Source organism: Paramisgurnus dabryanus, chromosome 13 (assembly GCF_030506205.2).
Source record: "Paramisgurnus dabryanus chromosome 13, PD_genome_1.1, whole genome shotgun sequence".
Classification (NCBI taxonomy): domain Eukaryota; kingdom Metazoa; phylum Chordata; class Actinopteri; order Cypriniformes; family Cobitidae; genus Paramisgurnus; species Paramisgurnus dabryanus.
In genome coordinates, this window is record NC_133349.1 from 2150119 (window position 1) to 2178092 (window position 27974).

At 39.4% G+C, this 27974-nt stretch overlaps 1 protein-coding gene and 1 pseudogene across 14 annotated transcripts; both read left to right on the forward strand.

Moving 5' to 3' along the window:
• The first annotated feature begins 508 nt into the window (after positions 1-508).
• Positions 509-27969, forward strand: LOC135789233 (leukocyte elastase inhibitor-like). Of its 14 annotated transcripts, XM_065298970.2 has the most exons (9): positions 14419-14536; positions 20894-20980; positions 21302-21478; positions 25463-25603; positions 25733-25888; positions 25983-26100; positions 26224-26366; positions 26452-26619; positions 26699-27969. In XM_065298970.2, exons 3-9 carry the CDS (start codon positions 21311-21313, stop codon positions 27101-27103), a joined length of 1299 nt encoding a protein of 432 aa, XP_065155042.1. In that variant the 5' UTR covers positions 14419-14536; positions 20894-20980; positions 21302-21310; the 3' UTR covers positions 27104-27969. The 14 variants fall into 14 exon arrangements, with proteins under 14 accessions (XP_065155044.1, XP_065155049.1, XP_065155051.1 ...); XM_065298972.1 differs by lacking the exons at positions 14419-14536; positions 20894-20980; positions 21302-21478 and adding exons at positions 509-648; positions 845-1021; XM_065298977.1 differs by lacking the exons at positions 14419-14536; positions 20894-20980; positions 21302-21478; ... (4 more) ...; positions 26452-26619; positions 26699-27969 and adding exons at positions 510-648; positions 845-1021; positions 11590-11637; ... (3 more) ...; positions 12466-12633; positions 12713-13400.
• Positions 13918-19185, forward strand: LOC135789240 (leukocyte elastase inhibitor-like; annotated as a pseudogene).
• Positions 27970-27974: the final 5 nt, after the last annotated feature.

A 27974-nucleotide genomic window follows, 5' to 3' on the forward strand; every position in this document is an offset into this window, starting at 1 on the left:
AAAATTATTATGTTTACATACTTAATAAATATATAAATATAGCGCGCGCGCGCACACACGCATGATGTAAAGCTTTATTAATATATAAACAGGCGTATGTGTAAACATAATACTTTAATAATAGTTTTAGAACAAACACGTAAGGTATAAACATAAGGAAGAAATAATAGAAAACAGGAAAATGATGAAATATTTAATAAACGTTATATATATACATGATAGTATTGCTTTTATATGTAGTAGCGATTCAGACTGTAAAATTAATTGATTTAGCAAAAAAGAACAATACATATACATTACGTACATGCATATCAGTAAGCTAATAAACTTTTTATTTATCTAAAAAATAAACGTAAAGTGATGAAAACGCTATAAGAAACATTGCACTAAAGAGAAACATAGGGCAATCAGACTTCGACAGAACACCGGATCCATACGGTTTAATGCTAAAACACACCGCTACTGCAGAGCTGTCACTTTCTGCAACCAGTTTGGCTCCGCCCACAAAAAACGTCATCTCTGTTTGCAAACAACATCCCTCCTCTTTCATAAGGCGTTTTAGGGCGAGGCATCGTTCTTATAAACAAGATCCCCAACGAACTCACAAGTTCATTCATTCAGCTGCGACACAGAAGAGAAGATCATTACGTAAGACTTTTATTTCATTCATCTCTTTGTTGCTTTTTTTTCTTGAGAACTCAATAAACGATTTCTTGTGTAAGACCACATCAATAATGTATTAATTTATGTCATACTTAAATAAATAAAAAATTCAATTGAACTAGTCCATGAATTACACTGTATAATTCTCTCTTAATCTCTCTTTCACTTTCACTTTGTTCAGGTTGTGAAAATGGAGTCTTTGTCAGCAGCAAACACACAATTCTCTCTCAATGTGTTTAAGAAGATCAGTGAGATAAACACTAGTGGAAATGTCTTCTACTCTCCTCTCAGCATCTCCTCGGCTCTGGCCATGGTGTCACTTGGTGCTAAAGGAAACACAAAAGATCAGATCTTACAGGTGATGACACATAAAGTCCAGTTTCTGCATCTTTGGGCATTTTTTACTTTAATGCACAGAATTATGAGAGTGATGTGGATTTGTTTGAGTTATTGAAATATTTTTTTTTATGAATGTTGTTGTAGGTTCTGTGTCTTAACAAATCTGGACCAGATACTAAGACAGCTGATCAGGTTCAGTATGAATACATGAGACCCAAACCTCATGACTTTATAATAACAATAACAGTGTTTGATGTATTTGTCAAATTATATTTATTAGTGTCGATGTAAAGAGAAATCTTCTGTTCAGCAGGTGGATCTCATTCATTCCAGCTACAACAAACTCATGAGCGAGTTGAACGAACCAGGAGTCCCATATATGTTGAGTCTTGCCAATCGTCTGTATGGAGAGAAATCCTATCAGTTTATTGATGTAAGATGAGTTTATTCAGTCTCTCACTCGTGTTAATAAAGATTCTCAGATCTAATGTGACTTTCACTTCATTTCATTTGATGCTGTGTTATAGAAATTCATTAGTGAGACACAGAAATACTACCAGGCTGGACTGGAGTCTGTGGACTTCATAAAAAACTCAGAAGCTGCACGCGTCAACATCAACAACTGGGTGGAGAAAAAGACACAAGGTTAAAACTGTCTTAAACTTAAAAGTTACCATACACTCACAACATTAATTTCTCTTTGATGGTTCCTTGCAATGAAGTACTTGAAAGTATGGCTGCGTTCAAATACCCACACCAGTGGTCTTTGCACTTGACCACCTGAGGTGGCAGTGGCTCATGTAGGTTGTCTACAAACCGGAAGGTTGGTGGTTCAATCCCTGGCTCCACCTGACCAAGTGTCGAGGTGTCCTTGAGCGAGACACCTAACCCCAGCTGCTCCCGACGAGCTGGATGGCACCTTGCATGGCTGACACTGCCATCAGTGTCTGAATGAATGAGTAAATAGGTGAATGTGAGGCAACACATTATTCTGAGAGCTCGCTCTGATTTCTATAGATTTAGCTTAAATTATATGTCAGACGTGCCTGCCAACAACGGTCCCTGGAACAATTTTTGCCGCTTTTGTGGAGTGGGTGCTGACCTGCTGTGACTCACCCAACACCTCAGAGGACATTGCCTGCGTGACCTGTGAGCCAGAGTAACCCCCTGAGCCCAGCGTCGCCGGCACTCTGGAAGTCCTCTCCCCTGGACAGGTGCACGAGCCAGCTTCACTGTTGAGCAACATGGGAGTCCGAGTGGAAGTGGAGGAGAGCTCTGTCCACACTCCCACCGCTGAGGGTGAGCTTTTGATGGTGCCTGGAGCTTATGACTTTTTGCTGGATTGTGCAGTGGACTGCTTCCTCAACTTATTGTCCCCGCTGGTTCCGTCTAGCTTCCCATCATCTTCATCGTCCGGCCTCTCTCTCCCTCCTCCTCTCCAGTTACCAGCCAGTCCAGCAGCTCATCACCACCTGGTACAGAGTCACCCCCCAGCTCACCCTTAGCATGTTGGCGTCGCTGGGTAGGTTGGGCAGAGGTGCGCCTCTCTCTCAGCTGTCTCTGGGGATGGTGGAGGAGAACAGGAGGTCGCCTCAGCCCATCAGTCCAGCGGTCTCCTCCCTCCTTTTCATCCACTCCCATCCCTTGACCATCTCCACCAGGCTCCTTCACCTTTCCGGCTCCGCCCTGTTCCCTTGTCAGCCCGCCCTCTCCTTTGGACTCCACTCACTCCTTCACCGTCCCTCCCTCCATCCCGCTAGCTCGCTTGGGCTCCTTCGATCTCCAGACATCTCCTGGGGGTTTGTCCCCTTTGGCTCCACCATGAAGGTCTGCATCCCCACCTCCACGTCGGTCGGGAGATCCACCAGCTCTGCTCCAGCCCTCCGGATCTTTGGCTCCCCCCCATACAATGGGATACACTTAGCAAGTGGAAAAAGTAAATCCAGGAAGTGGCATCAATTTGCACCAAAACCTATACGTTTTTTATTTAGGCTATTTAAGTGCTTCTTTAATAAAATGATCACATAGCACACTGAAATTAACATTTGCTAAACTTTTAGATTATTATCTACACTTATCTGAAACTTTTAGAAGCAGAATCTGTAAAAAAAAAAAATCTTTGTTTTGTGCAAGCAGCTTTAATAAAGTTTGTTTATTAAGTAGTCGATGAATAAACAACACAATTAATGTTTTTTGTAATTATGTGGTAAAAGCATTTGCAGATGTTTTACAAAATACAAAACAATGTTTGCAATGAAATGTGTAACACTTTCTGTTTTATTACTAAAATATGTCATATCCATTTATTATCTTACAATTGAAGATTTCTGTAACATCTCGCGAGGTTTGGTTAAAAGTCTCACGATTTACATCCCGAACATGATGCATGATGGGATACGATTAGCCTTGAATACCGCTCCAAAGCAGTATTTGAGAGAGTATGGGTTTAGTGTGGGTTAAGGGCACTGCACTTTCCAGTTTTAAGACAGGACAGTCTTTGCGCACCTTCTGTCTCATGCACGCGCTCTCAAGTGGACAAGACCGCAAGTGTGGGTATTTGGACGCAAGCTTTGTCTTGATTTGTGCTATACAGAGTTTCCAAGATTGTATTTAATATATTTGTATCACAGGGAGGATCAAGGATTTGCTGGCACAGGGTATCCTTAATAATATGACACGTTTGGTTTTGGTGAACGCCCTCTACTTCAAAGGGAACTGGGAGAAAAAATTCCTATGGCCAGACACTGTTGATCGACCATTTAAAGTGAACAAGGTGTGTCTTCTTATGTATGAACTTCAGTATTTTGACATGAAGGGTTAATGATCATGTTCTCATTGATGTTTGACAGAAAGAAACTAAAATAGTGAAGATGATGAATCAGGATAAAGACTTTCCCCTGACCTTCATCCCAGAGGTGAACAGTCAGATCCTGGAGCTGCCGTATGTCGGGAAGAATATGAGTATGTTGATCATCCTTCCAAATGAGATTGAAGACGACACCACTGGACTTCAGAAGGTGAGACAGGAGAGATTGAGAGTCTTTAAAGCTTTATTTCACATCAACAGATAGACATTAACATAACTCTCTTATCCAGCTGGAGAAAACACTGACCTATGAGAAGCTCATGGAGTGGACCAAACCTGACAACATGAAGATACAATACGTTGAGATATCTCTTCCTAAGTTCAAGCTGGAAGAAACTTATGACATGAAGAATCTGCTGGTGAAACTGGGAATGGTGGATGCTTTTGAGATGGGGAAGGCACATTTTTCAGACCTGTCCCACAATAATGATCTGGTGGTGTCTGAGGTGATTCATAAAACCTTTGTTGAGGTTAATGAAGAAGGAACAGAAGCAGCAGCAGCTACTGGTATTGTCGGTAAGCTCCTTATGGGACGCCTCGACATTCCAAAGACTTTCAATGCTGATCATCCCTTCCTGTTTTTCATCCGACACAATCCCACCAACACCATTCTGTTTTATGGACGCTTCTGTTCTCCATGAGCTCCTTCTGGTAAAGATTATGTGATTGTCATGTATTGTATGGCTACAATCACTGCAGAGCCTGAGGAGCAAATCTGTGTCCTTCAGGATACAAGCCAGACTCTCCAACTAGACCATGACTTAGTATACATGACAAACAATAAATTCTTGGCATTATTTGCTTTAGCATTTTCACACTTTTGTTTTCTGTGTCTTCTTCTGTGGTTCTGCTGTAAAAGTAAAACAAAATAAAAATTTGTGGTAAGCAAATTGTTTGACCCTAAACTTGCACAATATCCAAAATATTACTCTTTCTGTGTCATAAAGTGAAGTTTTAAGAACTATTCAGTTGAGAATATAGATGAATGCACTGTAAATCTTTGGTCAGTTAGAAAAGAAGGCACCTTCCTATTAATTATTAATTTCCTCCACGATTTTGGATATGTGAGTTCCAGGTGATTAGCGGGTGGTCAGCGCCGTGTTTTTTGCCGCTGGCTCAGTGCAGTTGCTCTGCCCTTCAGTCTCTGATAGTTAAACATAAAATATTCCCTTTGGATATATCCAGGAAGTGTGATTTGCGGGGGGGGCAGAGATCTTTATATCCCTGCCCTCTGATGAATACTTTTTTATCCCCTCATGATAAATTGTCATCAAATGGTCTAAAATAAAGATAATTTAATATAAGTAAAAACACTGCCACGTAATAGTGCAAACAACAGTAAAATTAGGAATGGAGTATTACTGTCTGAGCTTCCACTCCTGTAACAATAGGAGACAGCGCGTCTAGGTTATGTCATGATCTTTTTTTGATCCATGCCCAGATTTTCCTAATGTCGCCAAGCACCAATGGTCTATTTTTAGCACGAAAACAGCCAAATAATAAATGAAAAGGATTCCAGACAGCATGTAATCGTATTTTACAGGACCTTTACAAAACAAATCCAAGAAATATTACCATTGAGAATGAGACCGCAGAAATTACCTACATTAATTGAGGAAACTCCTAGGTCAAAAGACCGTCATCAAACAGAGAATTTTTTAAGTCTGACGTCTTGTCTACGTAGGCATAGCCTATTGATTGGTATATTGAGAGTACATTGTGCATTGGATTTTTTTATATTTTGTTTTATTGTAAAAATACATTGAAATAAGAATAGCTTGGGCTGCATGTATTGGTTAGACTGAATGACGACCTCGAGTATTGCTGTTAGATTTGCAATATAACCGAAATCTGTCCTGGGGAGTTTGTTCTTCTGAATCTGAACTTGCAAGTCTGAACTTTCCTCTTTTGGAATTGAAAAACAGCCACCCACAAACATGACATGAATTATGAATATTGAGAAAGAATATCGACTTGGACAACTTTGGCGACAATACAAGTGCTTATAATGTCTTATGCAAGAACTACCACAATATTTGCTTTTCTGAAGTCACGTTTAATTGATTTAAAATCGTTTAAGATGAAGAAAATCGCCCAGCGTTTCCCAGGTATTAATACGTTTAGGGGGGTTTAGATGACAGACAGGGTGGCTGACCCTGTAAAAAAGGGTCAAGATCCGCACCTAACATAACAAGTGCTTCATGTTTACTCAGTACACAAACAAGAGTTTTGTGAAGCTACATAATAAAATTGATCTGAGATCAGATAAAATCACAGTAAACTCTGGTTTATGGGTTCACTTTGTGATAAAAACCACCTAGTTACAGAGATTCGAGACCGTAATGAATCCTTATTTGTGCAATCATGTGACGTCAATGGGTTTGATACGTACACGCTCCGAAGCTTTGATTCGAAACAAATTATTCTTAAACATTTCGACGTTACGATGGGCGCGAATTCACAATATGTGTTCGGAGTGTCATGTGTGTTGCTTGTCATTACAAAATATGTGTTTGTTGCGTCATGTGAACACGTGTGCATCATGCGTTTTGTCAAAATAAGTGCCTGCTGCACATGTGTCGAAACGGTTTATGAAAAAAGAGACGCTCACGTTCACAAAATACTTGCAAGACACTCCTTTAACAGTAAACTCTTGATTACACATGATATTAGGCGAGTATCTGGCAAACGTGAGTGTCACTTTTATCATAAACCCCTTCGAAGCGTCTGCAACAGGCTCATATTTTGACATCGCACGTAATGCACATAGGTTCACATGACACGCTAAACACATATTTTGACATGATGAATTTAACCATTAATTGCCTCTGTTTTTCTTTTGTTAAAATGATGGATTCAATCATTTTGGAATCAAATAAAAAGACTTTGCTCAGCATTTTTCCTAGTCAAACAAAAGCCAAAAGAAATGCAATAATAACTTTATACAGTATTTCCTGGAACCTGTACTTTTTAACTGGATTATTAACAAAATAGCATCTCTGTTTTAAAGAGAAATAATTTGTATACAAATGTTGAGTTTGCAGACGAATATTATTAATTAACATTTTATTTTTTATTATAGTAAGTCCAAAAGATTTTACTTGGTACTCTTAGTTTATCATTTGTAGTCTCATTGATAGACTTAATACCAACTATGTATCATAAACCTTGTTTAGCTTACCACCACCACTAGATGAAGATAGAGCTCTTTTAAGATGTACTGTATGTGCAGAGGTCTATAAGAACATGAAACTATGTCTTAATATATTTTATTTAAATGAATGGGTCTCTACTGTATGTGCCTTTGCTGGTCGAAATTATTTATTTCCTAAATTGTATTTCTTTTATGTTTTTTCTAAACACCAGATGGCCGAATTCAACATAAGATAAGATCTAGATCAATATCTAAAAACAATTAAAATCTAATTTAGATCATAATTTATGTGAATGTGAATCATAATTTATAACCGCACACCTGACCTGTCGAATGTCTTAAAAATAGGCACCAGAGTAATGTTTGTGGTAACCGTGGTATAAGAGGAATAAATGACTCCGGTCCATTGAATTATTTGAAAATATTGCAAATAATGCTTCGCGTAATACCGCATTACCACCTTGGGGTGCATTATTTTCTTATAATTCAACGGCCCATCATCAATTATTCCTTACTAAATGTGTTTTCTATTTACAATTTAATGCATTCATATTAATTACATGCATGAATGTACTCAAAATAAATGTTTGTGTTATTAGAATTGTTAAGTGATTCATTCTCCCATCAATGTTGTTGTAGGTTCTGTGTCTCAACACACTTTTTAAAGCTGAACCACTAGTTTAACAGCAAAGCCAGGTTCAGTATGAAAGCATAAGACACAAACCTTATGATGACTTTATTTCAGTGTGATTATATTTGTGTTTAATATTGAACACAGTGATCTTGTGTTCAGTATTGTACAGTGGGGTGAAAAAGTGTTTGCCCTCTTCTTTATTTTTTTGGATGTTTGTCAAACGTTAATGTTTCAGATCATGTAAATATTAGTCAAAGATAACACAATTAAACACAAAATGCAGTTTTAAATGAAGGTTTTTAATATGAAGGGAAAACAAAATCCAAACCCACATGGCCCTGAGTGAAAAAGTGCTTGCCCCCTAAACCTAATAACTGGTTGGGCCACCCTTAGCAGCAACAACTACAATCAAGCGCATGCGATAACTTGCAATGAGTCTGTTCCAGCGCTGTGGAGGAATTTTGGCCCACAATTGAGTGTTTTCAAGCATGAACCTTTATAAGGTCATGCCACAGGGTTGAGGTCAGGACTTTGAGTAGGTCACTCCAAAGTTTTTCTTCAGCCATTCAGAGGTGGACTTGCTGGTGTGTTTTGGATCATTGTCCTGCTGAAGAACCCAAGTTCACTTCAGCTTGAGGTCACGATTAGATGGCCAGACATTGTCCTTCAGGAATTCATGGTTCCATTTATCACAGCAAGTCTTCCAGGTCCTGAAGCAGCAAAACAGCCCCAACCCTTCACCCTACTACTACCATATTTTACTGTTGGTATAATGTTCTTTTTCTGAAATGCGATGTTACTTTGACACTAGATGTAATGGGACACACACCTTCCAAAAAGTTTTACTTTTGTCCCGTCAGCCCACATAGAATTTTAATAATCATTTAGTGAATAATAATATGAATAATAATTTAATAACCACCCCAAGATGCCAACTCTCTACACACCCTCTCCCCCTGGTAAAACTCACTGCAAGCTAAACTCAAAAGTTGGCACACCTGCATGAGGTGTTATAGGGCGAGGCATCGTTCTTAAAAACAATACCCACATTAAGTTATAAACTTATTCAGCTGTGGCACACAGGAGAAGATCATTGTAGGTAAGACTTATTTCATAATCTCTTTGTTGCTTGTCTTTTTCAAGAACTCATTAAATATTTGAAATTACCACTAATTTTGGTAAAAATGTGTTTGCTATATCAAGAAAGTGATAAGATGAAAACCACTAAACTTTCATATAGCATCTTTAAGTTATAATAACATAAAAAATATTCCATAATTTGAATTTAAAAGATTTATTATAAAGACTGATTTGTTTTCCGCAAAAAAAAATTATTATAATTTTTTCAAAATCTATTGAATCAATATATAAATGTGCATTCATCTTTTCCAAGTTATATTAATTTAGTTTACTAGTGGTATACACTGATAAAAAAATAAACATTAATAGCATTAATCAAAACACTTATTTTGTCATATTAAGAACACATGTCATCACTGAACGTTTTTGAAAGGAATCAGCTGTAAAATATTTTGGTCCTGCTTGATTTTCATTGACACTGAGTATGTAATGATAGCTATCATGGCTCCCTCTGCTGGCCTTCAGAGGTTTCATCTACATATCTGCCTCAGGACTCCATTACCCATCATCCCTTGCACCAGTCTGAACAGCACCACACCTATTTCCTGTTTGCCAATTATCTGGACTATTTAAACCATTTTCACACTCAGTGGCCCTCATTTATCAAAAGTGCGTACACCAAATTTCCAGCGTACACCTGGCGTACACCCAAAACCACGGTGACTTTGAGATTTATCAATATGGACATTGGCGTACGGCACGCTCAAATCCTACGCCAGCTCAGGAGGTGGTGTACGCACATTTTGAGTTAGTGCAGAAATGCGCAAACACTTCCTAACACCACAACGCACTGACAAACTAAAATATATGATATATTATGACCCACTGTAGAAAAAAAAAAAAAACTAAAACATAGTAATTATAAACTTCAGTGTTTATTTTTATGCAACATGAACTTCAATGTTGTGTGACTTTACCAAAGCATTTGATTTGTATGCATATGTATTCCTTATGTTGCGAGCCGTTTCAGGGCAGAGCACGTGAGCGGATCGGAGCGTTGAGCGGTGCGGTAATACCATCAGAGCGCCTTTTTCCGAAAATTCCGTTCGCTCAGGACCGCTCGTTTAATCCAGAACGCCCTTTGATAATTTGTTCGAGAATCTGTAGAAACGTCTAGCAATAAGTTATGGAATTCAGCCTTATACATAAATGTAAAGTAAAATTCAAAGTTAAGATTGACAGGAAGAAAACATTGAAAGGGACTGCGGAGAGACTGTAAAAGTTTAGCAATCCTGGAATCTGAAGCGGCACATTGCAAGAAAGCACAAGGATCTGCTACGAAAACATGGTAATAATGCATCAAAACGTAAGCTAGTTACATACCATTCGATGATAAATAAATAGCTACACATTAATAGGAAAGGTAAAATGCTTGTGTTGAATGGAGCCATAAATCCGATCATATGATAGTATGCGGACAAAATCATGGCCACGAATTATCTTTTATGCTACATTATGGACACTTCCTTTTCTTATTTAGTCTAAAGTATGGCCATAAATATAAAATTAGTTCCCAATATTCAACAGTTTGTTCCTTGGAATTAATTATTATAATATTTTGTAATTACTATTACAATTATTATTACTTCAAATTATGAATTAGCCTAGTAAAACATGTGGATGTCGTGGCAACAAATTGTTAATTTGAATTATATCCGGAGCTCCGTATCAAACTGGATCTTAGCTAACAAACAACTGTATGTAAATACAGAAAAACAGACTACAAAAGTTACTACATCATTTTAAAATATTATTTTTAAAAAACTTAACCGAACCATTAAGCAGACATATAATTTAGATGTAGGCAACAGTAAATAATAATGATAATAATAATAATAATAATAATAATAATAAATAATTATTCTTCTAAATATCATTTAAGCATCATTAATAATAAAAATAATAATACAAATATTACAAAATGTCATGTAATTATTAATGTCTTTAATCCCGCTCTTTAAACTCCCAAATAAAATAATTTTGTTTCTTTCCACTTCCCCGGTTTGTCTTCTTTGCCGTCTTCCATGTGTCAATGTCGTAAAATGAGGGCGTGGGGGAGGCGGAGACTTGAATTTATATGGGCATGTTATTCTAATGACGATCGTTTTCAGCCGCGGCATTTATGAAGGGCAGATATTGCGTACACCTGAATATCATCGGTACGCACAGTTTCATAAATCAGGCGGTGAGAGGAGTGTAAGCATAATCTTACGCCAACATATACGCCCGTTTCTACGCAAGTATGATAAATGAGGGCCAATGTCTCTATACCAAGCGCTTATCCTGTCATTCTGTTTTGTGTTTCTTTGTTTTTGACCTGTGCCTGTGTACCATGTATGTTCCCTGGGGTCAATGTGTTAGCACAGGGGTGTCCAATACGTCGACCAGTCGATCGCAAGGGCATTTATGTCATAATTAACTTGAGAATAATTCTCCATGAATTAAACGGTATACTTCTCTCTCAATCTTCTCTTTGACTTTTGTTCAGGTTGTGAAAATGGAGTCTTTGTCAGCAGCAAACACCCAATTCTCTCTCAATGTGTTTAAGAAGATCAGTGAGATAAACACTAGTGGAAATGTCTTTTATTCTCCTCTCAGTATCTCCTCGGCTCTGGCCATGGTGTCACTTGGTGCTGAAGGAAACACAAAAGATCAGATCTTACAGGTGATGACACATAAAGGCCAGTTGTCACATATTTGGGCATGTTTTTCTATAATGCACAAAATGATGAGATGTGGATGTGTTTGAGTCATTAGAATAGTTGTTGTTTATTTTTATGAATTTTGTTGTAGGTTCTGTGTCTTAACAAATCTGGACCAGATATTGAGTCAGCTGATCAGGTTCAGTATGAATACATGAGACACAAACCTCATGACTTTACAGTAACAATAACAGTGTTTGATGTATTTGTCAAATTATATTTATTAGTGTTGATGTGAAGAGAAATCTTCTGTTCAACAGGAGGATCTCATTCATTCCAGCTACAACAAACTCATGAGCGAGTTGAACGAACCAGGAGTCCCATATATGTTGAGTCTTGCCAATCGTCTGTATGGAGAGAAATCCTATCAGTTTATTGATGTAAGATGAGTTTATTCAGTCTCTCACTCGTGTTAATAAAGATTCTCAGATCTAATGTGACTTTCACTTCATTTCATTTACTGTGTTATAGAAATTCATTAGTGAGACACAAAAATACTACCAGGCTGGACTGGAGTCTGTGGACTTCATAAAAAACTCAGAAGCTTCACGCGTCAACATCAACAACTGGGTGGAGGAAAACACACAAGGTTAAAACAACTGTGAATCTTTTTTAAATTTTAATGTTAACATAATGGTCACAACATTAATGTCTCTTTGATGCTTCCTTGCAGTGAAGTACTTTAAAGTTTTTCTTGATTTGTGCTATGTAAAGTTCCCTTGTTGGTTATTTTATATCTATTTGTATCTCAGGGAAGATCAAAGACTTGCTGGCACAGGGGATTGTCAATGATTTGACGGATTTGGTTTTGGTGAATGCCATCTACTTCAAAGGGACCTGGGAGAAAAAATTCCTGAGGGAAGACACTTTTGATCAAGAATTTAAAGTGAACAAGGTGAGATTCAATGATCTTCTTGTATTTTGACATGAAGGGTTAATGTATTATGTTTTTATTGATGTTTGACAGAATGAAACTAAACCAGTGAAGATGATGAGTCAGGAGTCAAAGTTTCCTCTTATCTTCATCCCAGAGGTGAACAGTCAGATCCTGGAGCTGCCGTATGTTGGGAAGAATCTGAGTATGTTGATCATCCTTCCAAATGAGATTGAAGACGACACCACTGGACTTCAGAAGGTGAGACAGGAGAGATTGAGAGTGTTTAAAGCTTTATTTAACATCATCAGATAGACATTAACATAGCTCTGTTATCCAGCTGGAGAAAACACTGACCTATGAGAAGCTCATGGAGTGGACCAAACCTGACAAGATGAGTGTAGAAAATGTTCAGATATCTCTGCCTAAATTCAAGCTGGAAGAAACTTATGACATGAAAAATCTACTGGTGAAACTGGGAATGGTGAATGCTTTTGACAAAGGGAAGGCAAATTTTTCAGGCATGTCCCCCCAAAATCTGGTGGTGTCTGAGGTGATTCATAAATCCTTTGTTGAAGTCAATGAAGAGGGAACAGAAGCAGCTGCAGCTACTGGTGTTGGCATGATGCTAAAATGCTACACGTTTCCAGAGATCTTCAATGCTGATCATCCCTTCCTGTTCTTCATCCGACACAATCCCACCAACACCATTCTGTTTTATGGACGCTTTTGCTCTCCTTGAGCTTTTTCTGGGAAAGATGATGTGATTGTCACACACTGTAAAAATGAAACTTCAAAATGTTCTTTCAACAAATATAATAATATTTTTTTTGTTTAAGGGGGTGAAATTCAGTGGTGGCTGGTGCTAAAAAAATTTGGGGGTGACTTTTATTGTGGTAATGCAGGACTGCAAATAGCTATTTATCAAAATTATGATGAATATCATTACTGCTTAGCTAAAATGCTGAAAATGTTACTGTTCAAATCAACTATTAAAGCATGAAATAAATGTACTATGAATCTGTGAATTTGAGTATTTTGAGCCCCCAACACAATCCAGGCAAAAACAACACACGACTACACACAACAAAACGAAGAGCAACACCATGTGACCATGAAATGGCGCTATCCTGAAATTCTTGAATTTGCGCACTTTACCAACCCAGAAGTCTTTGCGAAAGAGCAATCAGACCAATCAGATGACGAAAGGGGAGAAGTTCACACTGATGGGCAACTTCTCTTCTTATTTCTGGTGTGACACTCAAGTCTGTCCCTAAATACGACTCCTGTGTGCCCATGTGGACTCAAGGGGTCAAGGGTCCCTAAGGTCTGCACTACATGATGTGAGGAAGTCCAGAAGTCCTGAGTGTGCCATTTGGGACAGGGCCATGGTGTCTAGCACATAGGGGATAAGAAATTATTCAGACAGTGTAAATATGCTTTCCATTGGGATGAATGAAGTAAATTCAACAACTGGTTATTAGAATAGTGAAGTTGTGTTTTTAATTAATTCTCTCATTAATGTTTGTTTAGGTTCTGTGTCTTAAACTTCTGAAACCTGAGGCAGCAAGTCCAGCACCTGAACCAGTGGTCCTGCCACAGACCCAGAAACCCAAAACATCTGGCTGTTGGAAATTTCAACATAAACTCCCAGTGGTGCTCCATGCCCAGGTACATGCTTTCCTCCAGGTTCATGGGACACAAACATGACCTTACAGTAGATATAACAATGTTTGATGTGTTTGCTGTAATGTGGGATTCTTTGGTGTGTTTTATATAGTTTATATTGTTGCAAACAGAAATCTCCTGCTCACCCAACACCTGGGCACAAAACTGAAGACCACATTGATTCCAGCTACAACAAACTCATGAGCGAGTTGAACGAACCAGGAGTCCCATATATGTTGAGTCTTGCCAATCGTCTGTATGGAGAGAAATCCTATCAGTTTATTGATGTAAGATGAGTTTATTCAGTCTCTCACTCGTGTTAATAAAGATTCTCAGATCTAATGTGACTTTCACTTCATTTCATTTGTTGTGTTATAGAAATTCATAAGTGACTCAAAAAAATACTACCAGGCTGGACTGGAGCCTGTGGACTTCATAAAAAACTCAGAAGCTGCACGCGTCAACATCAACAACTGGGTGGAGAAAAATACACAAGGTTAAAACCACTGTGAATTTTTTTTTAAACTTTAAATATATAAAAACATATTAAATACCCACACTTGCGGTCTGTCACAGTTCTCTAACCTAAAAGATGACAATAGTGATGTGACATCTAAAAAAATAAAAACCAGTAAACACTTTTCTGTGTTGCAGTTTGCTGTTCCACACTCCCAGTTCAATAAGCATTGCACTATTGCATTCCCAGTCAGCACTGCACACTATAATTTATTTACACTCATTCGGGGCATTTACTGTTATCACTAACCCAAAGAACTACTGAATAGTTGAACACAAAGTTGTGTATGTATGAGTTGTGTGTACATAGGTTAACACAAGCAGAGTAAAATACTTTATTTAATATACTTTATTCAAAAGCCCACACCATGACAATTTGGTTGCTCTGGATGAATAGATTTGTGTGCGATACATTGCTTTGCACAGCAGGTGTCACTAGAGAGTACACTGTTTCATGAGGCTTCGAGTAAATGAACCTTTTGGCGAACCAATGGGCTAGAAAGCCTCAGTGGTTCAGGAAGCCTCATTTGGCCATCACTAGATGACAACAGGCGGGATTATAAAAGCTAACAGGACTTTAATCACGAAAGACAGCGAACACGACGACAAGGATAAATACAGACATGATCGAACCATGGACAGGCACATTAGGGCAAACTATAAAGGGTAAATGTTAACGACAAACAGCTGTAACTAATAATGATTGATTAACTAAACACAGGTGTGACTAACTAAAGGTAACAAACACAAGGAGTATTGATGAACAGTGATGAAAACAAACTAAATGAAACCAAAACCCTGACAGTACGCCCCCTCCCGGTAGGCGCGACCTCGCGCCGTGGATGAAACAAAAGAGGCAAGAGGGAGGGAGCAACAAAAAAAAGTAAAAAAAACTGTGATGAGAGGTGAGGGAATGGTCTGGAGCGGGGCCCAGAGACCAGACAAGACGAAGCCCCAGGGTGGAGACGCTGGCGGAGGGCGCCAGGGTGATGGAGATCCTAGTCTCACCCTGGGGACAGACGACAGCGTTGACACTAGAAGGGAGTATCCAGGGCGGGGCTACGCGAGCGGAGAACCCGAGGGGAGCCGAGGATCTGGAGGGACGGCGCGTAGCTGGTCGGTCTCCCGGCCGAGACGAAGGAGGGGATCCAGAGCCACAAGGCAGAGCCAGAGCTAGGGAATCCCAAGGTGACGTCTACGGGAAGGAGGAGCCCAACGAGCCGGAAGGGTGGAGTAAGAGACACAATGGGGAATGAGGAAAACCCAGAGGTGAGGGCGGGACGGTGACTGAGCTGACGAAGAGGAGGGAGGAGAGACCAGAAGCGATGCCGCTGGTCCGACGAGTCGAGGCGACCTCTAGGTCTCTGGGAGCAGGGGAGGAGAAATGGAGAAACCCCCGAGACAGTGGGCAGAGAGGCACAACTCGGCTCTAACGAACCAGTGCCGTTGGCGCGCTGAGGATGAGCAGAGGTGTGTCGCTGTGTCTGCTGATGTAGCTTCGGATTGGCTGGTAAGGGAGAGCGAAAAGGGAAACCGGACGGGACCGGCAGCGCTATCCAACAGCGATTAAACGAGGGGTGGGCTGGACAGAACCAGCGGTGACGACAAGGGGTGGGAAAAGTCCAAAGCACAATCCGAGCAGATGTTGAAAACCCCAGGGACCGTTATTGGCTCACTCCAAGTTGGTTATTTGATATCTATTTGTATTACAGGAAATATCAAGGATTTGCTGGCACAGGGAATCCTCAATAATATGACACATTTGGTTTTGGTGAATGCCATCTACTTCAGAGGGGACTGGGAGAAAAAATTCCTAGGGATAAATACATTTGATCGACAATTTAAAGTGAACAAGGTGGGATTCAATGATCTTGTATGTGTACTTCAGTATTTTGACATGAAGGATTAAAGTATCATGTTCTCATTGATGTTTGACAGAATGAAACTAAACCAGTGAAGATGATGAAACAGAAGTCAGAGTTTCCTCTGAAATTCATCCCAGAGGTGAACAGTCAGATCCTGGAGCTGCCGTATGTTGGGAAGAATCTGAGTATGTTGATCATCCTTCCAAATGAGATTCAAGACGACACCACTGGACTTCAGAAGGTGAGTCAGGAGAGATTGAGAGTGTTTAAAGCTTTATTTCACATCAACAGATAGACATTAACATAACTCTCTTATCCAGCTGGAGAAAACACTGACCTATGAGAAGCTCATGGAGTGGACCAAACCTAACAATGTGAAGATACAATACGTTGCGTTATCTCTTCCTAAATTCAAGCTGGAAGAAACTTATGACATGAAGAATCTGCCGGTGAAACTGGGAATGGTGGATGCTTTTGAGATGGGGAAGGCAAATTTTTCAGGCATGTCCTCCAAAAATGATCTGGTGGTGTCTGAGGTGATTCATAAATGCTTTGTTTGAGTCAATGAAGAAGGAACAGAAGCAGCAGCGGCTAAATTTTTTTAAACTCCCATTGGTTCATGCTGCGCGCCCACTTCCACAGACATTCAATGCTGATCATCCCTTCCTGTTCTTCATCCGACACAATCCCACCAACACCATTCTGTTTTATGGACGCTTCTGCTGTCCATGAGCTCCTTCTTGTAAAGATGTGATTGTCACGTATGGTACCGCTATCACTGCTGAGCCTTAGGGGCTGTTTACACTTGGTATTAAGATGTGTTTTCATCGATCGGATCACAAGTGGATGAGAGAGACACATTACGTTTACACCTGGTATTTAAATCCGTCTCTTTTGTCCACTTTCGACCACTTCTGTCCTGAATACTGTGAGGGGACAGTCCGTGAGACGGTGGGCGAGTCTCTCTGCTGTCATTCAAACGCGAGCGGGAGTAATTATGAGTTTATATGGACGCAAACTAATATTATGTCGGAGTCCACTGCTTGTTTAGCAAGTAAACATGCTGCACAGTGTTTCTTACGTGTATGTCACAAGGTGACTTGGGGCGGAACCAAAAATGGAGAGGAGAGGTTCCGCCCGGGCAGATTTTTTTATGCACCGGTTTACTTCCTGGTTCTCTATAGCAACAAACGAAGCCAAATTCGCTACAGGTGAAATGAATTAATTAAGTAAAGTGTGATTGGAGGCTGTGGGGGAATGAAGCACTTAAATAGCTCTGCAGGAACACAGAAAAAGCAGCGATGGACACGAGAGGCGATTGACACGGGGAAGCTCCTTTTGCCAAAGGCAGGAAAGAGACACGCACCTTTTGAAGAGCCCGAAGGCTCTGTTGATCCGGGCTGCGCTAGGAAGCGCGCGGAAAGAGGACGGAGCCACAAGAGGCGAAAGGAAGGCGAGCTGTGGGTCTCTTAAAGGAGCACCCCGTGTGTTTTGGAGTTTGTTTGCGGTGGAAACGCTGGAGTTAAAGGAAGATCCTACGGGTAGAAGAAACATTGGTCTAAGTGGCACAATTAAAGGAGTAAAGCAGGAAGGAAACCGACTTTGTGTTGCAACGTAAACAAAGGCAAACCGCTGTGAGTGTCAACTCTGGTGTTGAGTGAATTGTAAAAACTAACCTGTGCAATCGTTGGATACCTCCAGGAGAAGGAGGGCGGCCCTACCCCTGAAACAGCGTGGTGGGTGAGCTGCAGAAGCGTCCATCCAAACAGCCACAGCAACGAACTACCATTCCGGTCGTATTTCCATCGCCCTCATTCAGCCCAAACGAAGTGGAGGATGCAGGGCGTCCTTTGTTGTGTACACTGATAGTGTGGTGAGTGAGTCTTTGCAATTAGTAAACTTTTCACGTTGAAGTGGTGCTGTGTATTTGCTGTGGGTTGCTGTGTGTTGTCAGACGAAACCCCGCATCATCCATTTTTCACTGGGCAGAGGACGGAGAGGCTAACGACCTTAGGAATTACCAGCTACTATACGCAGTGTGCTGTTTGGAGCGTGAAGTGACGCAGATTAAGAGCTGTCAGCGAGTGTGAGTACAACATTGGAATTATTTGTATTGGAAACTTACCTGTGTCTGCCCCTGTCGCAGAGGCGGAGGCGAAAGAGTTCCGCCGCCCCGTGGTCTCTACAAAGGGGCGCCCCTGTCCAGGATTCGATCGCCCTACGGGTAGTGGGGATAGGGCAGCGCTCGACCCGGTGAGGCGGTGTGCCATCTTCGCCCCTCTGCTGGACCTGCGGAGGAAGCTATACCTACCAAGCGCTGTAAACAGCAGACCAGGTGAGAAGCATCCAAAAATCCAAGTAACAGTGCTTTTGTGTCTCAGCGGCCACCTGGGGAGAACAAGGAGCCAGAGAGTGAACGTACGACGGAGAAACGTGAAGGCACGCGGGGCGAAGACCCCCTGCCGAACAGAAAAGGTACGCAGATAGCGGAAAGTTCACTTACCAGTCACACTGTTTGTACTCTGCCTCCAGGAAGGAAGAAGGAGGGCGCCACGGATAGCAGGGACCAGGCCGGAGCCTGACGTTTCCCCTCCCCCCGGCATACGGTGGTCTGCACCCCCGTTGCCCTTGCCCCTGCCCCTGCCTGCCCGTGGCTGCAGTCTCCCTGGAGGGAGGAGCCAGAGACTCATTAGTTTTAATTGCCCCTTCCCCATTCCCCAAGATCTTTTAAATATTTAAATAAAGATTGTTTTATTATTACTTACCTGTTCTCGTGTTGTCTGGTCATTGGGTTGGCTTTGGGGACCTCCTCGAGGTGGAAGTTGAGAAGGGGCATGGCTTCAGTCAAACATAGCCAGCCCCTGGGGGTGACATGTATATGTGAGAGCTTTCTCTGAATTTTCAGCACAATTGATGAAATAGGATCGCGCAACTTTCACGCTTTCAAAACGAAACTACAGAGAACACCCGCAGTAGTTTTATCAATGAAAGGCTAAAAATAGCGCTGTTTACCGTATGTTCACGCCAGAAGTCAAAAAAGACGTAAAACTTGTGTTTAATACCTCAGATTAGATAAATGGGCGGAGAGAAGGCGGTCGCGTGTGGCTGTTCGAACACATTCAACCACATTTGCGTTCCGCAACTCCAAAGCGATCCGATCGAAAGTGGTTTCGACTACCTCTGGATGTGGTTGAAAGTGGTCGAAAGTGGACGCGTTCAAAACGTTTTGAACACCGTTTACACCTGGCATTAACGTCATCCACTTGTGATCCGATCGACAAAAATGCATGTTAATGCCAAGTGTAAACAGCCTCTTAGAGAAAAGGGGGAAAACATGCCTTGCCCAACTGTACCTCATAAACACACATAACCATGTAATGTGTGTGTGCACTTATACTGTTAATTATTTTTATCTTTACAAATAAAATTACAAGCAAATACTTCTCTGTGCTGTTTGCTAGTGTTGTAGTCAAGACCACCTTAACCAAGACCAAGTCATGATCAAGACCAAGACAGGCCGAGACCGAGACAAGACCAAGACTTTGAAGGGTCGAGACCAAGTCAAGACCAAGACCAAAACAGGCCGAGACCAAATCAAGACCAAGACCAATGCAAGTCACTGCATTAAAATACTTGTGGAATATGCACATGATTAGGCACTTCTCGTGTATGTGTGTGTGTGTGTGTGTGTGCGTGTGCGTGTGCGTGTGTGTGGGTATGCCATGAGAGAAGATGATAAAATAATAAAAAAAAAATAATAAATTGGCACCGTAAAAATCAGTAAATTATAATAATTATTTAATAGTTAATTATAAAAAAAATTGTGATATGCCAGCACTTGTGGTCTTCACCGGTCTTGAAATAAAACTCTGAGTCATCTTTGTCTGAAAAATGTGGTTGATTCCGAGACGATACCAAGACCTTTAAAAAGTGGTCTCAAGACCGGTCTCAAGACCAAGACCGATCTCGAGTACTACAACACTACTGTTTGCTGCTTTGAGTTTGAGTTTATTTATTTAAGAAATGGGACAATGCACATTCATAACCAATTTGTGTGTATTTTTTTTTGTTTGTTTGTTTGTCTTCTGCTTGTTTTTAATTTGTGGAAAGCAATTGTTTGACCCTACTGCTGCTGGTAGTGTGAGTGAATTTATAGCATTTGTCAGCTAAGTTAACTATTGTTTGAGACCAGGTGAAATGCATTATTTTTTGATGCATGAAGAAAATGAGAATATATATCAGTTTTAGTTTGTAAGGAATATTAAGAGGCACTTTTTTATTTGTCCATTTTAATGTATGTAATGTTAGTGATAAATAAATGATCCTGCCTCTTTGAGATTAATGATAACCTGTATATTTTTTGTGATGGTGTCTACAGACAGTCATTATTGTTTAAGGGGGTAAAGCATGATGAAAAAATGCTAAACATTTTAGACAATGACGTTCCTCTTTCATGAGTCTGTCCGTTTTAGGGCGCGGCATCGCTATACAAACAACTCTCATGACAAACAAGTCATACAGCTTTAGTCTAACACACAGGAGGACGTCATAGTTTCTAGGTAATGTTTCTTACATTTCTCTTTGTGTTGTTCATGCAATGTTTACTGTATTCTAATATAATATTACATTATATGATTTATCAATTAAAATACAGCTAATAGTAACAGAGACAATAGTTTGTGCTAATTAAGATCCTTATGTTATGTTCTTATAGATCCTTACATTAAATTCAAATATTATTGTTATGATGTTAAATGAAAAGTTAAGGTTAAGCAAATTGGTGGAACTGCTTACCATGTGAATGTTTCATTGAACTTACTGATGAGTAATGAATCATTGTTTATCTCTTTCAATCTCTGTTTCATTTTCACTTTGTTCAGGTTGTGAAAATGGAGTCTTTATCAGCAGCAAACACACAATTCTCTCTCAATGTGTTTAAGAAGATCAGTGAGATAAACACAAGTGGAAATGTCTTCTACTCTCCTCTCAGCATCTCCTCGGCTCTGGCCATGTTGTCACTTGGTGCTGAAGGAAACACAAAAGATCAGATCTTACAGGTGATGACACAGTTTATCTTTAATAGACAGACGTGTTTAGTTGATGGGGATGTGGGTTCTTTTTGTGTTTAGGAATAACAGGTCCAGATATCTCTTTATAAACTGTGATTTGGCGGCAGGGTTAATGTAGATTCCTTTAATTGAATATTTAATATTTAATCAAGGGTCTCCAACCTTTTTGTGAGCAAGGGCTACCACAATGGATAAAACAATATGGAGGGCTACTTTATTGATAAAGACTTTTTTGATTTGATTTTACTTAAGTTAATCATTGTTTAAAATGTCAACATACATAAAAGAAGCCAAGCGAATATAAATAAATATAAAATGAAGGATATTAATAGAATGTGATTTGGCAGGCAACTCACAAACTCGCAGATGGTGCCATCGGACACCAGAGACCACTGGTTTAAAATCAATACTGTTTTTTTAATGAGTTGTTTTGCAGTTTAGTATTTGAAAAAATGTATCTTTTTGGACTGGAGAGGAAGTTACAGTATCTTTTTTATTGTATAATAAACTTTTTTCAATGTAAACCCAGACAAGCTGAATTTACCTAAAATAAATGGGGGGAAGTTGTTGTCCTAAAATTGCTTAAAAAAGTAAACTAAAACAAGAGTTCATTTAACTTAACATTTCTAGTAATTCTAACTTAATTTAGCAAAGTTCAGTACACTTAATTTTAAGTAAATTTAACTTATTAAATTATCAATTGCTCTGTCCAACATCTCCATTCAATTAACTGAGTTTAAAGATTTTAAATTTTTTATTCATTTATAATTATATTACTTTTAGTGTTATAAATTATTGTAACACAAAACTCATGACTGACTAATTAATCATTGAAAAATGTATATTTGTGTTATTGACATGAATTGTCAGTATACTGTGGAGAGAAATACAATAAAATGTGCTGCTGAACAGGGATCATGTAAGTAAACACTGATTACCTGAACGGTGACTTCACAAAATTATCATTTACAAAAAAACAACATTAATAATATAAGAGCTTAAACTTTAAATATTTAAAAAAACAAATATTAAAGTAAAGTTTTTATTCTGTCATAAAAAATATTATTTATGCACAAAGGATTATGGGTATTCCTGACAACATGTACTGATAATATCATGTTCATTTTAATTGAATATTTTAGTTTAATAGATTTTAAATGCCTAAAAGTTAAATGAACTAAGATTTATTTTTTAAGTATACGTGCAAAACACAAAATCCTAAATGATGTTTACTTCATTGTTCAAGTAAAGACAATTTCTGGGTTAACAGTGTTTTGAAAAATAAAGAATGTCTTAATGATATGAGCCCTTTAAACAATACAACAGCTCATAAAAGACAATGATTTTACAAAGCAGTAAATAACAAGGAAACAAGTTAATAACAAGGAAACACGGCGCAAACGTCACTACGGCAAGCAGCAGGTGTCCGGCTTCACAGCTCCGTCTTCAGTTCCTCCCTAAGGTGTGTTCGATATCATCCGGCGCTGCGCAGACCGATCGGCGAGGTTTGCCGCTTGCAGTCGAGGGAGGAACTGAAGACGGAGCCGTCAAGCTGGACACCTGCTGCTTGCCGTAGTGACGTGTGCGCCGTGTTTCCTTGTTTTTAATCGCAAATGAAGTTAATTAAAAGCTGAATTTGATAAAAACAAACCTTTTAATAAAAAGCTGCAACCAGAAACATTTTATATCGAATATTTTAATTGCTGCTTATACTGTATACCCGAAAATAACGGGAAACAAGCCTATATTATTAAAATACCAATAGAGTTTATTATTTTCATTTTTATTTTATTACACGACACAATATAACATATTTAAGCATATTAAAGTGTTTTTTTCTGTTTTAAAACATGAATTTATAATGTTTATAAGTGGGACTAAAGGTTGGATTAATGGTGCGTTCCAGGCAGGTTTTTAAACCCGTGAGTTACGACTTCAAAACCACGACTCACGACCTTATGCGTTCCAGGCAGCCCGTAACTCGTGTTTTTACAACCTTCTACCGGTGAAAGTGCACTGGAACGGCAGTCAAACCCGTGACTTCCCACCCGTGAACTCGTACTAGATCGATGTACTCCCAGTTCAGAGTCGTGAGGCGTGGTTTTGAACTCGTGAGTTACGGGTTACGGGTTGCCTGGAACGCAGCATAAACTTGAAACGCACGTGATCGTTGTCATCAATGAGGCGACCAATCACGTAAAGCTGTTACGTCATCACAACTCCGGGCAGCCGCTCTGGAGAAGCTGCACCGGCTGAGCTAGCCGGCTACTCTCGAAACGCTCTCGCGGTACTTAAAAACCATATGACACAGTCACGTGCCTGCAGCGCCAGCTGAAGTCGGACAAAAATACTAACCGGAATGCACTGCTTCAAGTCAGCCGCCGATCGGTCTGCGCAGCGCCGCATGAAGTCGAACACACCTTATGGCTTGTTTGAGATGAGCAAATTCTGCGCAGAATCGCACCGGTGATCAGCGCAAGATGCATTCCGGTTAGAAAAGTGTCCGACTTACGTCCGACTTGCTCTGATGTCACGCTGACGTGTACAAAATAACTCTCGCGATGGAGAGGCGGGCTCGTCGGATTCTACAGCCGAGCGCAGTTGCTCTCCACCGACTGCGTTGACGAAAAGCACGATGGGAAAAGACTTGCTGACGACATAGCTTAATGCTGATTTGCCCGGGAATGTCAGCTGATGACTTTTTAATTCTAAAAACTCCACTTCCTGCAGTAGTTTTTATATTTATTCAACTTGTTCTTGACTTATGACATTTATATTATTAATAAATTCCTTTAAACTTATATATTGGTGTTGTATTATTTGTACAGTGTGCTGTTTATATTTCACACAGAAACGAATTTGTATTACGTCTAGACTTAGATTACATCCTAACATTTACTAAGAAGCCTTTTCCAATAATGAACAGTTCAGCTTTGTTGATTCTCCTTATAAACATCTTAATGTAAATGCATTTGTTGGTTTTTCAGTTGCATCTATTTAATCCGCGATAAAATACGCGAACGCGATCTCTTCCATTGCTGACGTTTGCAGTCAACAACACTGCGAGATTCATGAAGCGTCCGGATTGCCTACACTTTTTTTACTCCTCCCCTCACTGCAGCCGGCTACTCTCGCCTATATTTCAGGCGAGGCAAGCTGCATCTCAAACAAGCCTGTAGACTTCGTATGATTTCTCTAATCGTTCTCGCGGTATTTTGACGTCATTTGGCTGTCCCGCATAAAGTCGAACAAGCCTAATGTTTTCCCTCCAGTATATTTGGCCTTGTGTTTCAGTTGTCTTTGGTCAGTTGTTCTGTATCTTTAAATCCAGTGTTTTGTTAAATAAACTTAAAACAAGACAAAAACAAAATCCTCAGGCTGGGAATACATGAAATAAACACAGGAAACAACACTTACAATCAACGACAACTGACCAAAGACATCTGAAACACAGGGCTATAGATATACTGGAGTAAAAAAAGATGACAAGAAACACCTGAGGGCACAAACAAGAACCAATCAGAAACAGAACTACAAAGACTACAAACATGGAATCACAAAACATGACTTTAAAATAAATGTATAGGACACAGAGATCATTACATATATATAGGGACTCTGTCTAAATCAGGACTTTATTTTAATACTGTGGTGCTCACAAGCTGTCAAATGTTGCTTTGCTGTGTAACATGTGTCATAAATGAAACGCTATTGATTATTTAAAAAAATGTGTATGGTCTCCACAAGCACTTCCTGTTTTAGTTGAAATGACGTCACTACATCAAATAATTCTGCTTCATCTTGTATATTGTATCATAAGCTATGCATCGAGATGGGTATCGCATCAGACTCAGTTATGGAGATGCACATCCCTATTGACCACATCAATAATAAAATTTACAATTTGACCACTTGGTTATTAGAATATTGAAGTTGTGTTTTTTATGAATTCTCTCATTAATGTTTGTTTAGGTTCTGTGTCTTAACAAACTTCTGAAACCTGAGGCTGCAACTCCAGAACCTGGACCAGCGGTTCTGCCACAGACCCAGAAACCCAATACATCTGGCTGTTGTGAAGTTAAACATGAACCACCCAAAGATCAGAAACCCCAGGTACCTGCTTTCCTCCAGTCATGAGAAATAAACATAATGATGTCACAATTGAAATAACAATGTTTGATGTGTTTGCTGTAATGTGGGATTCTTTGGTGTGTTTTATATAGTTTATATTGTTGCAAACAGAAATCTCCTGCTCACCCAACACCTGGGCACAAAACTGAAGACCAAATTCATTCCAGCTACAACAAACTCATGAGCGAGTTGAACGAACCAGGAGTCCCATATATGTTGAGCCTTGCCAATCGTCTGTATGGAGAGAAATCCTATCAGTTTATTGATGTAAGATGAGTTTATTCAGTCTCTCACTCGTGTTAATAAAGATTCTCAGATCTAATGTGACTTTCACTTCATTTCATTTGATGCTGTGTTATAGAAATTCATTAGTGAGACTCAGAAATACTACCAGGCTGGACTGGAGTCTGTGGACTTCATAAAAAACTCAGAAGCTGCACGCGTCAACATCAACAACTGGGTGGAGGAAAACACACAAGGTGAAAGTTTTTACTGTGCGCTTTCAAAATTAAAGATTCTTTGATAGTTCCTTGCTGTAAAGTACATCAGTGTTTGTCTTCATTTGTGCTAAAGAGTTTCTAAATATCTTATTTGTATCTCAGGGAAGATCAAAGACTTGCTAAAACATGGGGTCCTCAATAATTTGACACGTTTGGTTTTGGTGAACGCCATCTACTTCAAAGGAAACTGGGAGAAAAAATTCAAAAAGGAAGCCACTGTTGATCAACGATTTAAAGTGAACAAGGTGAGATTCAATGATCTTCTTGTGTATGAACTTCAGTATTTTGACATGAAGGGTTACTGATCATGTTCTCATTGATGTTTGACAGAATAAAACTAAAAAAGTAAAGATGATGAAACAGAAGTCAGAGTTTCCTGTGACCTTCATCCCAGAGGTGAACAGTCAGATCCTGGAGCTGCCGTATGTTGGGAAGAATCTGAGTATGTTGATCATCCTTCCAAATGAGATTGAAGACGACACCACTGGACTTCAACAGGTGAGTCAGGAGAGATTGAGAGTGTTTAAAGCTTTATTTCACATCAACAGATAGACATTAACATAACTCTCTTATCCAGCTGGAGAAAACACTGACCTATGAGAAGCTCATGGAGTGGACCAAACCTGACAACATGTATCAACTAGAAGTTGAGATATCTCTCCCTAAATTCAAGCTGGAAGAAACTTATGACATGATGAATCTGCTGGTGAAACTGGGAATGGTGGATGCTTTTGACATAGGGAAGGCAAATTTTTCAGCTATGTCCCCCAAAAATGATCTGGTGGTGTCTGAGGTGATTCATAAATCCTTTGTTGAAGTCAATGAAGAGGGAACAGAAGCAGCTGCAGCTACTGGTGTTGTCATAATGACCAAATGTTTACGGCTTCCAAAGATCTTTAATGCTGATCATCCCTTCCTGTTCTTCATCCGACACAATCCCACCAACACCATTCTGTTTTATGGACGCTTCTGCTCTCCATGAGCTCATTTGAATGATTGCACAATGAAAAGTTTAAATACAAATACATTTGGAATTAAATTGTCTGTATGCATTCATAATTCTTGATTAAAATGAATTATTTCTAGACATTCAGACAGGCAAAAAAGAAAAACATCTGTTTCTAGTTCGTCTAACCATAATCTTTAATTATAATATTTTATCTTAAACATCTACTTAAAGTTATTACATTTATTTTAAGGATGATTCAAGTTGTAATACTCGGCGGCGGACACATTCCCACATTTACCAGCAGGGGGCGTCAGAGCGCATTTTAAAGATGCGCCGCGCGTTTTTCTGCACAAAATGTACAGAACACAATGTTCTCCTTATACAAAACCCTTATGTCACATTACCAGTCTTTATCTGTGTCTATATCTATTCCCTTAAAACTAATGTCCTAAACCATGCACTTGCAAAAAACCCTGTACAGAAGTACACATAAATATATATTTTATATGCATAAATGTATAAAGGTTTGACTTGTGAAATATGTCATCCTCTCTATACCAGTTTTAAACTGTCTGCATGTGTTATGTAACTCATTCTGTCTCTATGTAAGTGATAATCTGATATACACCACTGTGATAAAGCCGGATGCCCTGCAGACACATGCATGTATTTATACAGTTGATAGCCTATATGTATATATACACATATGCTGTTTGCAGAACAGGGTGTTTCTCTGCAGATCTTACAAAACAATATGACCCTAAAAGAATTTAAACACTGACCTTTCCTGATATCTGATTTAACTCATCTCACTTTAATTTATTATGCTTACAGCATTTATGTCACAATAATATTTAACAAATAAAAGATCTTTTTATTTTGCACCCTTTGGTAAAACACTTGG

Coding starts and splice junctions, on each gene's coding strand:
- LOC135789233 (XM_065298972.1), top strand. CDS start 854: ATGGAGTCTTTGTCAGCAGCAAACACACAATTCTCTCTCAATGTGTTT. Junction 25,889..25,982: donor AATCCTATCAGTTTATTGAT/GTAAGATGAGTT, acceptor GCTGTGTTATAG/AAATTCATTAGTGAGACTCA. Junction 26,620..26,698: donor ACACCACTGGACTTCAACAG/GTGAGTCAGGAG, acceptor TCTCTTATCCAG/CTGGAGAAAACACTGACCTA.